General features: G+C 36.2%; 1 protein-coding gene across 1 annotated transcript in view; it reads left to right on the forward strand.

The window, feature by feature from the left end:
- The window catches only part of DYNC2H1 (dynein cytoplasmic 2 heavy chain 1), a 393,773-nt gene that overhangs the window by 35,533 nt on the left and 343,244 nt on the right, over positions 1-14,996 (forward strand). Inside the window, exons 16-30 of the mRNA XM_084624374.1 lie at positions 1,199-1,338; positions 1,425-1,653; positions 2,358-2,485; positions 3,486-3,601; positions 5,815-5,942; positions 7,400-7,549; positions 8,508-8,713; positions 9,345-9,500; positions 9,592-9,706; positions 10,169-10,339; positions 10,517-10,899; positions 12,539-12,671; positions 12,757-12,874; positions 13,296-13,408; positions 13,511-13,630. Coding sequence (XP_084480500.1) covers positions 1,199-1,338; positions 1,425-1,653; positions 2,358-2,485; positions 3,486-3,601; positions 5,815-5,942; positions 7,400-7,549; positions 8,508-8,713; positions 9,345-9,500; positions 9,592-9,706; positions 10,169-10,339; positions 10,517-10,899; positions 12,539-12,671; positions 12,757-12,874; positions 13,296-13,408; positions 13,511-13,630 — 2,406 coding nt within the window. The remainder of the gene's footprint in view (positions 1-1,198; positions 1,339-1,424; positions 1,654-2,357; positions 2,486-3,485; positions 3,602-5,814; positions 5,943-7,399; positions 7,550-8,507; positions 8,714-9,344; positions 9,501-9,591; positions 9,707-10,168; positions 10,340-10,516; positions 10,900-12,538; positions 12,672-12,756; positions 12,875-13,295; positions 13,409-13,510; positions 13,631-14,996) is intronic.

The following is a 14,996-nucleotide window of genomic DNA, read 5'->3' on the forward strand; positions in this document are numbered from 1 at the left end:
GAGAAACTTCCATTTCTGCTTATTATTCTGCTGTAATAATAATTACAATTCTGCTTTGTCCTCTCCTTCCACTTCTGTGAATTACTGTTCACTACTTCCCATTTATTATATATGAGGAGAGTAGCTGTGCAGCAGAATGAGAAATTTCTTATCTGATAATGTTCTTTCTGTTAACAGCTCTCCTCATTCACCCCACTCTGGTAGTCTCGTAAATGACCAGAATGCAATTTGTAACATGTTAACATTTTTCTCTAAAGAGGGACTTAAACATAATTGCCTCCTTATACAGTTTTAAATTGGTTTCTTAATTGATGGAGTGTTTCTAGAGCTTTGGAAGAACTCTTCTGTGGGCCTTAGTTCAAAGGTGGGGCTCAGACCTGGAGACTCCAGGAACAACTTTAGACTGTCTGAATTCCACAGGTGAGAGGAATAATCCATTTGTGATGAATGAGGACAGAAACTGTTAACAGAAAAAGAATGATCCGTTAAGAAATTTATCGTTCCTTTTGTCCTTTGAAAATTTGCTGCAGTAGTGTGATTGGTTTACTAAGTAACTTTTTACTGACGTTGAAGTGCTTGTTATAGCTGTAGACTTCCTCACAGTGCACAATACAACAGATTCCAGTAAAATTCTCTTTAATCACTCCTGCTAATGTGCTTTCTTCCTCCTGTAGAGACTGTCTTCAGTGACTAATGTCCTTGCTTTGAGAGACAGCATCTAAAATCTATTTATTAAGTAATACTAATTCTTCAAATCACACAGGATTTTCAATAACAGGTACCTAAAGATAGGCTTCTAAATCATAGGAACATAGGTATTTTCACACTGGATCAGACCCGTAGCTCATCTAGTTCAGTACCCTATTTCCAACTGTGGCCTGTACCAGATGCTTCAGAGGAAGGTGCAGGCACTCCACAGTAGACAGATGTGAGATAATGTGCTTCCATAAAGACCTCATCCTAACATTTAATAGATTTTGTCTTAAGCCTTGAAGCATGAGATATTTTTATCCCTAACAAAACTCTTTGTTTGCACTAAGTGTTACAACACTTTTTCTTATTATCCATATAAACATCTTGTCCCTCTTTGAATCTTATTAAGTTCCTGGGCTCAATGACATCTTGTGGCACTAGTTCCACAGTCTAATTATGCACTGAGGAAAGATATATAAATTAAATAAATGTTATTACATTTTAGGGTTTCCTTCCTCGTGATATGAAAGCATGGAGACAACACTGGAATCATCAACTCTATAAAGCTCTGGAGCATCAATATCAAATGGGTTTGGAGGCACTCAATGAGAATCTACCAGAAATAAATATTGATTTAACTTATAAGTAAGATATTTTTTCCTATTATTAAAATATTGTAGCTGGAAATTGTCTAAAATATTAATTTTTATATGGTTTGTTTCTCTCTCTAGACAAGGAAGATTACAATTCAAACCTCCTTTTGAAGAAGTACGAGCTAGATACTACAGAGAAATGAAGAGGTTCATCTCCCTTCCAAATCAGTTTAGAGGAGTGAGTGAAACAGAAGAGGAGTCCATCTTCACTATTATGACTGAAAGAAATGCAAGTGGATTTCTGACTACTTTCAATAAAGCAGAGAATTTGTTCAGAAGACTGGCAGAAGTTTCAAACCAATTTAAGGTTTGTACAGTATTTTGATTGAGTAAGACTTATCATTTTAGACCTAATTACAATTATTTTAGGGATGAATCAGTTTAGAAGAAGTGGAACATTGATTTTTGTTAGTCTCTGTCGTAGGTGCTGTAACTAGGGGTGCTGAGGGTGCTGCAACACCACCTGGCTTGAAGTAGTTTCGATTATATACAAGGTTCACAGTGTCATTCAATGGCTCTCAGCACTCCCACTATAAAAATTGTTCCAGCACCCCTGGTTTCTGTACATTCTGGTCCTGATTTAGCAAAGCACTTCACATGTGCTTAATTTTAAGCATATGAGTATGTCCATCCCTAGTCAACAAAACCCTTAAGCACATGCCTACCTTGAAGCATATTTGTAGTTCCCATTGAAATCTTAATATTGTAAGAGACTGTCTCCCCTTGTTCAAGGTTTGTTTTACAGTATCATTAAAAAGTGTGGCCATGTCATACCAGTCTATGCCTTCTGCTTTGAGCACTGACTAATGGAAAGTATCTTTGTGTGAAGAAGAGAACCTCCATTTGTTATGGTTAAAATGATTGAGTTGAAAGGGTGCAAAATATTTTAACAAATGATAGATTAAGAATATAAAAAGAGATTACTCTTTTTATTAATATTCATGTCAAGTAATGTTTCATAATCTTAACCTCTTACTTATTTTCCTCATAATCAAATACAATGTTGAAAAGGAATGGACTATAATTGGACAAGTAGATATGGAAACTCTGGTGGAAACACATCTTTCTGGTGAACAAGACTGGGAAAAAAACTTTAAAGCGTTAAAAGGGAAAGGGAAAGAAGTGGAACGCCTTCCAAGGTACAGTTCACCTAAACATTTTTGTGTGTGAACAATGGACTCTTTCACTGGCCAATCACTGTAGTGTAAATAGTGTAATAGAAATATATGTTCTATATGAAAAAAATTAGGCAGGATTTCAGCACTGCTTTTTAACGTCTGTGTACCATTATAATTTTTTTAACTCCTTGTTCTTCAGATTAGTGTTACAGAATTTTATGACTTTGAGTCCAATCCAACTCCCACTGAAATCAATTGAAAGACTCCCATTGACTTCATGGGAATTGTAGATTCCTTATAGATTAAGGCCTGATCAAACACATACACCAACCATAGTGCTTGCAGCTCTTAACAGTTGAATTCATGAAGTACTGTTCCAGTTAATAAGTACTTGGGGCCTTTAGGGCCTGATGTTGCAAACACTTATGCTCATGAGTAATACATATGCCTAGTATTTGTAGGATTGGGCCCTGAGGCCTTGATCCCATATTGAGATATGCCAGTGTGGACCCTTGTACCTGTGAATTCCCATCCACATGGATGTCAGTGCGCTGCAAGAGTGCAGAAGTCTGGGTTAGCAGATACTCTTGCAGGATCAAGATCTAAAGCCCCAATCCTCCCAGTACTTAAGAATGTACTTTACTTTATTCATGTGTAGTAGCCCCTGTGACTTCAGTGACACTATTCATGTGTAAAGTTAAGCACATGCATAAGTATTTGCAGGGTCAGGGTCTTAGCTTGTAATTGCTTCCAGTAAAATTGTATATACAGTTATTGTAGTATTTGAACATAATTACATATACACACATTAAGCCACATTTATTTATGCACTTCTATATGAACAATTTTCTTAGTAAAATATTAAGTTGTAAAACTATGAAAATATTGAAGATAATGTATAAAGTATTGAAATGACAGTTTTTAAAGTTTATTATATAAAAAGTATAATAAAGAGCATATTACCTTTAATCTTTTCTCTTTTTATTCTATATTTTGGAATTTGTTATGTTGAATCTTGAAGCACCATCAAGATAGATTGTTTAATTGTTAATTGCAATCCTGTGAAGACTGTGATTGATGATCTTATACAGAAGCTCTATGATGTTCTTGTCCTGTCTTTAAGAAAGTCCATACAAGGTAAATAAGTGGTGGCTGATTGGTGGTGGTTTTTTTTTTTTGGCTTTTGCTTTTGTTGTGTTTATTATATATAGTAACCTTTTTATTTAAAAAAAAATCTTTTATCCTTGGGAAAACTGAAGTACCAAAGTTGTTTTGGAGCAAAAGTAGTATGTTTTTAGTTTTCCATTAAGGGCCTGATACAAAACCCTTCAAAGTCAATGTTTATCTTTTCCATTGACTTCTTTGGGCTTTGGAAAAGATGCTGTAAACTTAATTTGGCCAAAAACTATGCCAGAAATAACCACATCTATATGAAATTTCTTGTGTATTACTCTTCTAGAGAAGCATTCTTGAAAGTTTGAGGGTAGTTGAGGCTAGGGAATGGACAGAACTCCTGCTCCATCCCTACAACGGTACAGGGGAATGATATAGGCCATAGCAAATTACTGTCCACCATGGAGCAAGAGGGATGGGGGAGCGAACTGTATCTCGAAGGGATGTCCTTGAGGTACAGTGTCTAATGGTGTTGCTCCTAGATGCAATGCTGCTTACACATCACCAAATGTATAGTACTGTGCCTTAAGGCACAATCTAGCCCAGAGATTCTCACAACAAATTTTTTGGTGGCCTCAGAGTACGGCCACCAACTCTTGCTGGTGGCCACACTGACAATTTTTCCTAAAATACCTAATTAGCTTTAGGAAAAACAAATAAATATGCACATAAAAGTGTCCAAATCATTGTAATTTATTTATGTAGGGGTTTTTTTTTTGGTAGACTCAATAATAAAAATATACAATTGTCTCTATTCTTTACTGGACCTGAACAGAATAGAAACACAAATAAGGTGCTTTGCACGTTCTTGTCTTTTTTGTTGTTTCTTTTGCTTTTTTGGTTGCTAGCTAGTAAGTCTCCTTCTGTGAAAAGTGATATTTGTATGTTAACATCACTTTTCACAGCCGCACAGCTAGCTACTAAGTCTGCTGTGAAAAGGGGTATTAACAAATACAAATATCCCTTTTCACAGCAGATTTACTCAGCCCTGACAAGCCCAGGGACAGATTAAGTCCTGGATGGGGAGGTGGATAGGGAGGCAACAGGGGCCAGGGGAGCAGGGAGTTGAACCCAGGGGACGGGAGCCTGAAGCCCCGTGCCTGGGGGATGGAGCCCAAAGCCCCAGGGCTGAAGTGTGACCCCAGCACCTCTGGGAAGGCGGGGAACTCACTGGCTGTCTGCTCCTCCAGTGTTTGTGTCTCCAGAGTGGGCTTTTTAGGAGGGGCCACTGCTTTCCCCCCAATCACCACCAGGAGGCTGTGGCTGAAAGAAAAGGCCCTGGTGGCTGCATGTGGCCATGGTGGCCGCATTTGAGAAGCACTGATCTAGCCCATAAGTCTTTTGAGATTTATAGACTCTGCAATACCAACATTATGAAGTCTGTATTTCAATTGCCACAGTATCATTGCGCGATTAGGTTGTCCACAGCGACAAGCTGCAGTCTTCCTGTAGTTTGTAGTGACATACACTGGAATAGCTTATTAGCCCTGCTTGGACAGTTTATTTTTTTTAAAACAATAATAGCCTTAGTTTCCAATTATTCCACCCTGACTCATATTGAATAGCACCTTACTGTGGGCTAAATTGTATCCTTTAGGCATGGCTACAAGTAAAGGGTGCTACATAAACTGCACTACCCCAGCAGTTAGCCTCTACTGGCAGCAAATTACATGAGAGCTTATTCATGTTGGCTGTTGTGTTTTGGGAGGCAGAGCCAGGTCTCTGCCCATCTCCCTCTCCTTCCTGCTCCCCTGCTCTGGGAGAGAAAGGAGTATGTGTCTGGACCCATAGTCTAGGTACCTGTGCAGAGGTGATTCTTATTCCCCCTTGTTGCCCTGTTATCGATCTATCTATGGTATTTATATGACTTTAATTCCTTTAATATCTGAATGCCACATAACCTTTTTTTGAAGATATATGTATTCTCACAACAGCTCTGTGAGGTAGGGAAGTGCTATTGTCCCCACTTTATGGTTGGAAAACTGAAGTACAGAGTGAGTAAGTGGAATAGGGAATTAACCTGTCTCTCCATGGTCCCAGGTTAATCCTGTAACAACTGGACCATCTTTCATGTAGTTCAAGTGACTGTCTAGCACACACATTTATCTGATTTTTAAGACTGGTATCATGGATATTTTTGTTTGTAATAAATTTGTTTTCCAATATTCTTTATATAGCTCATCTACATGATATTTCTTCATTTCTTACGGATGCCACAGAAGCATTAATAATTAGGCCCCAGACTGTAGATGAAATTGGAGAAGATAATTTAAAGTATGGAAATTTACAAGAAAAAAAAGCAGAGGTAGGATTTTATTTGATCATAGTCAGGAAAATATCTAGGCAAAAAGTTTAGTCATGTTTTAGTATGCCTGAGCAAAATACTTTTCAAAATATTATTAGTAGAGTTTGCTACAACAGTTTGTTGTTGTTGCTTTTAATGTTTTTCTTGCTTCTTCCTTGTGTTTTCTGTCAATTATTGTGTGTTACCACACCTCACTTACACAGCAAATTCAAATCAGAGTGGTTTCCCAGGACCTTTAGACTATGGTGATAACATTTGGCTTCTATTAAAATGGGGGAGGGGAAGATCTTAAAATCCTGTGATTAAATTTTAGCTTCGTCTTTAAAAATCCCTGCTTCTTTAATATGATGCATATTTAAGTGAGGTACCAATGAAAGGCCTAGTGGCAGCTGAGTTTTCTTCTGCAGACCACACTTGTGCAGGGCATGAACTCACCAGGAAGGTACCAAGGTGCTGAGAGTAAGAGAGAGAGCAAACAAACTATATTGCAGGGCTTTGCTACTTAAAAAAAGTACTTTTTAAAAAAATGATGGGAGGATTACCTCCCCTTTACATTTGCTACTGCATCTAAGAATGTTGGATGAATTTGATTCTGCAGAAGTGATTGGCAGTGAATTAATTAAAAATATTTACTGAATTGTCATTATTAGTCTTCAACACCAAACACTTGATTGCAATGTATGGGCACTTGACCCTTCTCTTATAGCTATTATTTCAGTCACTTTGTCTGCATACTCAGTAAGACAATACTGTATTGGTTTCACTTTGGATGTAATGACTAGTAATATGTGCATATGCGTGTGTGTGTGTGTATGTGTATATATATATATATATTTTTTTTTTTTCAAATGAATGCTTAAATTCTGTAGAAATTGTTTTGTGGAGGTGGTGGATATTGGAGGGGATTAAGCCTCCATAATCCACAGAGCAATACTGTCCCTGAGTCTCAGTACCTGTTGTCTTCACTTCATTTTGAAATGAATGCACTCAAAACAGGGCATTTTGGGACATATTCACTAATGTCTTCTTTTACTTCAATTTTTTTGACTTTTGTAGTGTTACTTAATCATCATTTTTGTCATGATTTTTAACTTGATTGGGCTTTTTTAGTGTATGAAAAAATAATCTCTGAAACAGTCAGGTGACTTAATTTTTCTCCTTATTTTCAGACTATAAATTCATTCTTCTTCTAATATATCAATAGATTTCCCATTTGTTCTCAACTTCTCTCCTCCTGCTTGCTGTTTTCATACATATATTAATTGCTCTGTATTGTCTCCCATATTTACCTTTGTCTAGTTTTACTTTGATAAATATTAACAGAATTAAATATAAATATAAAAAATATATAAATATTCTTAATTACCACTGTGTCTTTATTTAAACAAGTTTGCATAAAAATGCCACATTTTATTGAAATTTTTTCATACATGTATAAAATATCTTTTCAACTTTAGATTTTTCTCCAGTTTCAAGAAGCTGAAGATAAAAACAAGCTTTTGCGGACTGTGGCTGGTGGGGGTTTAGACACAATCAGCAACCTGAGAGCTATGTGGGATAAATTTGAATTAATGATGGAAAGTCATCAACTTATGATTAAGGAACAGGTGAGAATGAAGGTTTAGTAATTCACTCAAATGCACTGATCTCATTTTGAATTAGTTAGAAGACACATTTTTTTCTCCTGGATTAACCCCCCCACAAAGATATTGCAGTTTAGTATTGGCACCAAGTTTAATGGCATCAGTGCGAGCCTTTATAGAAAGAACATCTAAACTACTGGAAAGATTACTAGCATCAGGTGATACTGCTGTAGGCCCCGATCTTAAAATGATCTCTGTGCCCCTACAAAGTACCAGTGAAGTCAGCTAGGGTACTGTGCAGGTGCAGGAGTTCACTCTAGAATCACAACTATGTTAAATATCTCACCTCATGGGTTTCTTTTTATTAATTGAAATGAAAAGAATATAGTAGTTTAAAAATGAACATTTGTCAACTTTACCATGTTACTACAAATTTTATTAATATTGTTGCATAATATTTGAATTTTTTCTGAAAATTTATGCTAAATATTATGTCCGCAATCCTGCAATGGACAATATGCAGGTGAATTGCTGGGCTCAATGGGACCAATGCAGCCATAATAATTTTCTTGTGTGCTGCTGATTCCATGATTATCACCTATATTTTGAACCTGTAGATGATTTTAAAAATTATAATTATTGTTTATTTTTTACCACTAAGACCTGTAATAAAAAATGTGGATATAAGGAAAAACTGTTTATCAGACCAAGATAGCTGATAAACTAGTGAGGAACAGATGTAAATATTATATGTAACTACAGTGGATGTAAAATGATATAATACAAGATCAGGAAATGCATATCCATACCAGATTCTCTTAAATTTTGAAATATTTTAAGGGGAAGAGTAAAAAAAATAGTACTCCTTTTTGAAAACAAGTTAAAAGGTTGTTGGTTATTTTGATCTTGATTAGGTATAACTTTGTAGATATAAATTACTGAAGGAATACATTTTATTTTTTTAAACTCTTTTGGTTTGTAGATTGAAGTGATGAAAGGAAATGTGATGTCACGTGTTAATGTGTATCTTCAAGAACTAGAAAAGTTTAAAGCTCGTTGGGATCAACTAAAGCCCAACGATGATATCATTGAAACAGGCCATCAGGATATGCTTGAGAAAAGTGCTCTGACCATAAAGGAAAAGAAAATTGAGTTCGATGAACTTGAAGCCACAAAGAAAAAACTGATGTATGTATATTTATTTGTATATAGCATGTTATTTTATGGATGTTCTGCAGTAAATCATGCAGCTGCAGCTCTTTGGTGGGTCAGAAAATATTAACTAATAGTTAACTAAAAGTGAACACAAAAGATAATTTAATAAATCCTATTTTAATTATATTTCAGTGTACTGTTTAACCTTCAGGGATTTACTTCATTGTTTTATATAACTTGACTCTTCTGAACTGACGCTTGTGAAGTGGAAGTTTCTGAAAATCTATTAAGCTTTGAAACAACTGAATTTATGCACTAAATGGCATGTAATTCTATATAGGATACTACTTATAGAGAAAAACAATTAAAGATAATTTATTTTCCTTTAAGTTTTTGGGAGACAAATTAGTACTGTTTTTTAATACAAAGGAATGAAAAAATATGGAGAAGAAAGCTGTGAATGCTAGGGAAGTTCATTGCATATGATAATTATCTCTTATGCTACATATTTTTCCGCTTGGGGAATGCAACATAATGTGTTCTGCTGGACAGTGAAGTCAATAGACTTACTCACATGGGTAAAGTTAAGCATGTATGACAGCATGTCCAGGATCATAGCTTCAATATGCAATATTATAACAATGCAATGATCTTTTTTATTCAGCGAGGACTGCCATCATTTTGAATTAGAAGAGCCTGATTTCTCTTTGTCAAAAGCTGTATGTAGAGATATTGAGAGCTGTGCAGAAGTATGGGCACTATATGAAGAGTTTCATCAAGGTTTTCAGGAAAAAGCCAAAGAAGACTGGATTACTTTTAGGTCTGCTTTTGTTTTTAAACTTTTATGCATGATTATTGATTGTTGCAGTACTGTGTTATTGTGCTCTTTTTAAAATTTGATTTTTGTACAGGAGTAAGACTTACCTGTTTGAGGAATTCTTGTTGAACTGGCATGACAAGCTGAGGAAGATGGAAGAACACACTGTAATGACTGTGAAGTTGCAAAGAGAAGTGGACAAATACAAAGTAAGATCCTCATTATACAAGGGGAAATCAAAGCAAAATGCTTTCTGGTATTACTGGGTAATATGCTTCACTCTGTATATTTACATGGAGGTCTGTTTGTGTATTAAAGTGAGCCTTAAGGATATTTTGTGTTCAGCAAAATATCTCCTGCAACTATTTTTAAACGTATCACTCATTTCAAAGTACATTTGAGCTACTTCCAGTGAACAGGACAATCATTACAGTTTTTTTCAATGTGTTTGAGACACATTTAGTAATAAAACAACCTTAATGGCATAATACCAAATATTAAAATTAGTATATTGAAAATACAAAGCAGATCTCAATTTAAACGTATTTATTTTCAATACATAGTGGGAAAAATATATTTTTGTTATGTTTTGACAGTATATGGCAGTAGAACGGAATAGATATAGTTATTGTAAAAACTTGGTATATTCCAATTTGCATTATTTTCCATAGATGACACTTCCTGTCCTGAAATACGTTAGAGGAGAACACCTGTCTCCAGATCATTGGCTGGATCTCTTTCGTCTTCTTGGTCTCCCTAGAGGCACTAGTCTAGAGAATTTGTTATTTGGAGATCTACTCAAAGTGGCAGATATAATTGTGGAAAAAGCAGCAGCACTTAAGGTATGAATTATTTCACAAGTAATTCTATTCATTTTTTATACCATACGTTCTATAAGCTTTTATTCCTTTTTGGAAACTGAAGTTATGTATTTTTCTAGTAAAACTGTTTTCCTCTGCTCATTTATATGTTTTCTATTATATAAGTAGTAATTTTTTTTGTTTTATATTTTAAAATAGGATTTGAATAGTCGGGCGCAAGGTGAAGTCACAATCAGAGAGGCCTTACGTGAGCTTGAGCTCTGGGGTGTTGGAGCAGTCTTTACGTTAACAGATTATGAAGACAGCCAGAGCAGGACTATCAAACTAATTAAAGACTGGAAAGACATAGTTAACCAGGTTGGAGATAATCGCTGTCTTCTTCAGTCCCTAAAGGACTCTCCATATTACAAAGGCTTTGAGGATAAAGTGTCTATCTGGGAAAAAAAACTTGCTGAGTTGGATGAATACCTGCAGAATTTAAACCAGATTCAAAGGAAGTGGGTGTATTTGGAACCCATTTTTGGTCGTGGAGCTCTACCCAAAGAGCAGGCACGCTTTAACAGAGTTGATGAAGACTTCAGGTCAGTGTTATTAAACGCAACTTTATTTTTGTCAAGGTTCCTTCCCCACTCTGAACTCTAGGGTACAGATGTGGGGACCTGCATGAAAACCCCCTAAGCTTATTTTTACCAGCTTAGGTTAAAATTGCCCTAAGATACAAACTATTCTCCTTTTTCCCTTGGACTTTATTGCTGCCACCACCAAGCGTCTAACAGATATATATATATATCCGGGAAAGAGCCTGCTTGGAAACATCTTTCCCCCCAGAATCCTCCCCAAACCCTATACCCCCTTTCCTGGGGAAGGCTTGATAAAAATCCTCACCAATTTTCATAGGTGAACACAGACCCAAACCCTTGGATCTTAAGAACAATGAAAAAGCAATCAGGTTCTTAAAAGAAGAATTTTAATAGAAGAAAAAGTAAAAGAATCACCTCTGTAAAATCAGGATGGTAAATACCTTACAGGGTAATCAGATTCAAAACATAGAGAATCCCTCTAGGCAAAACCTTAAGTTACAAAAAGACACAAAAACAGGAATCTACATTCCATTCAGCACAGCGTATTTTCTCAGCTATTTAAACAAAACAGAATCCAATGCATATCTAGCTAGATTACTTACTAAGTTCTGAGACTCTATTCCTGTTCTGTTCCCGGCAAAACCATCATACAGTCAGAGAGAGCCTTTATTTCTCCCCGCCCCAGCTTTGAAAATATCTTGTCTCCTCATTGGTCATTTTGGTCAGGTGTCAGCGAGGTTATCCTAGCTTCTTAACCCTTTACAGGTGAAAGGGTTTTTCCTCTGGCCAGGAGGGATTTTAAAGGTGTTTACCCTTCCCTTTATATTTATGACAATTTTGTATAACGTCCTTTGCACAGCTGTAAGCCAAGATTCAAAGTGAATTAATGCAAAACAAACAGGACGTACAGGGAGATGAAGGCATGCATAAGGATTTCAGCAAAGGTTGCATTGAGGCAATGGTATAGAAAGAATTAGTGTTGCAAAAGGGATGATGAGAAGATTTATTGATATGGGATATGTGGGAAGAGAATAAAGGTTCTGAGTCAAGTATGATGGCCAGGGTTATGAACAATGCAGGCAAATAGAGGGTCTTATTTGAGAAAGGAAGTAGTGGAGATGTTGGATTTTGAAAAAAGATTTCTTGACGAAGAGAAGTAATTCTCTTTCCAAAAATATTACACCGAAGGAATTTGAGATGAAACAACTTTACTTGATCAAGACATGCAGAGAGGATTAACAGGGAGTAGTTTTTAGTGGTGTCCAAAGATACACACAAATGAGTTTCTTTAGTTTAGATGTGGTAGTTGAGCTTAAAAATAGAGCTGAAATGACAGAGATGGAGGCACTTAGAAGAAAAAATGGTCAAAATTTTAACTTAATGGGACTTCTTGGATAGAGGGGTCTTGAAGTAAAGGAAGAGTCATGATCAGAAACAGTATGATAGGAGTAGATCTAGCTAATGTTTAACTGGAAGAAATTTGACATAAATGTTGCAATTTTTACATTCAGATATTGACTGCTGAATATTTAATATTACTTATCTGTCTCTTGAGTTTTAATCAGATGTTTAAAAGAGAGATATTTGGACAAAGTGCAGTGGTAGATTTACAAACAATTAAGGTTATATTTTTTTAAAGATCCATAATGGTAGATATCAAGAGGGACAATAGAATAACATCACTGAATGCTCGGACAGGAATGAGGAATGCGTTGATTACCATACTTGACCAGCTTCAGAGATGTCAAAAATCCTTGAATGAATTTCTGGAGGTACAACTTCTTATCTTAATATATAATTTTATAAAAAGGCAATACTTCAGTGCTTAAAACAACAATTATTTTTTTTTTTAAACAGGAAAAGCGTTCAGCATTCCCTAGATTCTATTTCATTGGAGACGATGATTTATTAGAAATCTTGGGACAGTCCACTAATCCTTCAGTAATTCAGTCTCACCTTAAGAAACTTTTTGCTGGTAAACTAAATTAGTATTTTCATAATGCATTAGTTATCATTTGCAAAATGTATTTATTCAGAAGTACAGTCATTTGACCCTGAAGAACCTATTCTAGAAATTGTTTCTTTACTTTCTGTTACCATAACATAGCTTAGAAAAGGAAAGTGTTTTTGATATTTCATCATTTATTTGGCAAAGAAAGAAAAAAATATTTCAAAATATCTCTAACTTGTGAGGGACTTCTTATCTTCATCTATTTAATTATCACAAATATTGTATTGTATGTACAAAAATAATTTATTTAACTTTTTTGACTGTTTCCTAAGTAACTGCTTTTTCAAGAAACAAGTGTTTAAGAATTCTACATTAAATCATCTAGATTGTATTTAATCACTTGCTGAGTTTAATTATGGAGATATTGTTATTTTCTGATTAACAGGCATTAATAGTGTCAGCTTTGATGGGGACTTTAAAAACATAATTGCAATGAAATCTTTAGAAGGAGAAGTTGTGCCTTTTAAAAATAAAATTCTTCTGTCAAATGATGTTGAGGTAAGAGAACCAGGTCCAAATATATTACCAGCAATTGTGGTAAATATGTTTGCTATATGATTTGTGATTTTTTTCCCCTCCCCTTTATATTTTATTTGCCAGGTTTGGTTAAATCGTTTGGCTTTGGAGATGAAGGACACACTGAAACAATTATTGCTTGACTGTGTTACTGCTGGAAGACGTTCACAAGGTTCAATTGATCCATCACTGTTTCCTTCCCAGGTAGTTGGTGACACAATCTCATTTTGATTTAGTCTCAGCATTGAAATATAACGAACTCAATTTCGGAATGATCCTAAGGACAGGTCTGCTTTGGAAGTATATACAGACTTGAAAAATCAGTTGATTTGCTGTATGCCTTGATTTTAGGTAGATAGAAATTACTCAGAATGTGCAATGTTATAAGCATCTGTAGAATAGAACTCTTTGCTCACTTGGGAGATTGATTCAGTGCCCATTTAAATCAACGGGAGTCTTTCCACTGATTTCAATTGATGTTGAATCAGGTCCCTGGCTAATCAGTGATGCAGAAACTGTTTCCTGCTATTGATTCAAAACACCATTATTAGAATAGTATTTGAAGTTCATACATAACTTGGGTAGAAAATGCTAGTGAAAGAGAATGTACTAATGACAGGTTGAAGAAAAATATAATATAAACACTAGCTAACACTGTTAATCTGAATTTATATTGCTTGAACCAATCCTGACTTAATAAATATTTGCAAATAATATATACATTTTTTTAAATGTAAAAATCATAGACACAGAGAGTTATTATCAATATGACCCTAAGAATGTATATTCATTCAGACTAACCTTTTGTAATGATTTAGGCTGTGATCCTGCTGACTGATATGTGTGGGGAGATCCTTGTGTCCATGTGAAACCCCATTGATGTTAATGGGATCCATGTGAAATCCCACTGATGTTAATGGGGTCCATGTTGGTGCAGCGAGCTGCCTGTGTTGGCTTTTTAGTTGAAATAAATCTTCACTTCATCTGGGTAAACCATTGCAATCTTCTGCCTTCCTTCATCATGCTGAGAGTATGGGAGTGCTGTGCTCCACGGCCTGCCCCTCTCCTTATGTCATTGGTGTTTAACTTTTCCTGCTTTACAGGAAAAGCAAAGAGTGGAATTTTGATGAGAAGAGAGTTCCTATTCCGTGTAACTTATGGAAGTGGAACCTGTAGTTCAGCATGTGTTATGTATGAATCCATTACAGCTCGTGTTTCTCAAATGCGGCCACTGTGGCCTCATTCAGCCACCAGGGGCTTTTCTTCCGGCCACAGCCTCCTGGGCTGTGATGGGGTGGGAGAGGGAAAGTAGCGCCCCCTCCCCTTTCCTGTTGCTCCTGGATGGACTGCGTTGGTGTTGGTTGCTGGGGCCACCAGCAGGGGTTTGGCCCTGCCCCTCTCTGGAGTCACTTGGGGCACAATGCTGTAGGAGCAGGCAGCCAGTGAGTTCCCCACCTTCCCAGTGGAGAAGTGGGCTCAGGCTTCGGGCTTCAGCCCTGGGGTAGCAGGGCAACAAGTTCTAGCTGCAGGGTTTCAGGCTACAGCCCTCCATTGTCTCCCCTCACCCCTG

The sequence above is a fragment of the Lepidochelys olivacea genome (genome assembly GCF_965140295.1).
Source record: "Lepidochelys olivacea isolate rLepOli2 genome assembly, chromosome: 1".
Lineage (NCBI taxonomy): Eukaryota > Metazoa > Chordata > Testudines > Cheloniidae > Lepidochelys > Lepidochelys olivacea.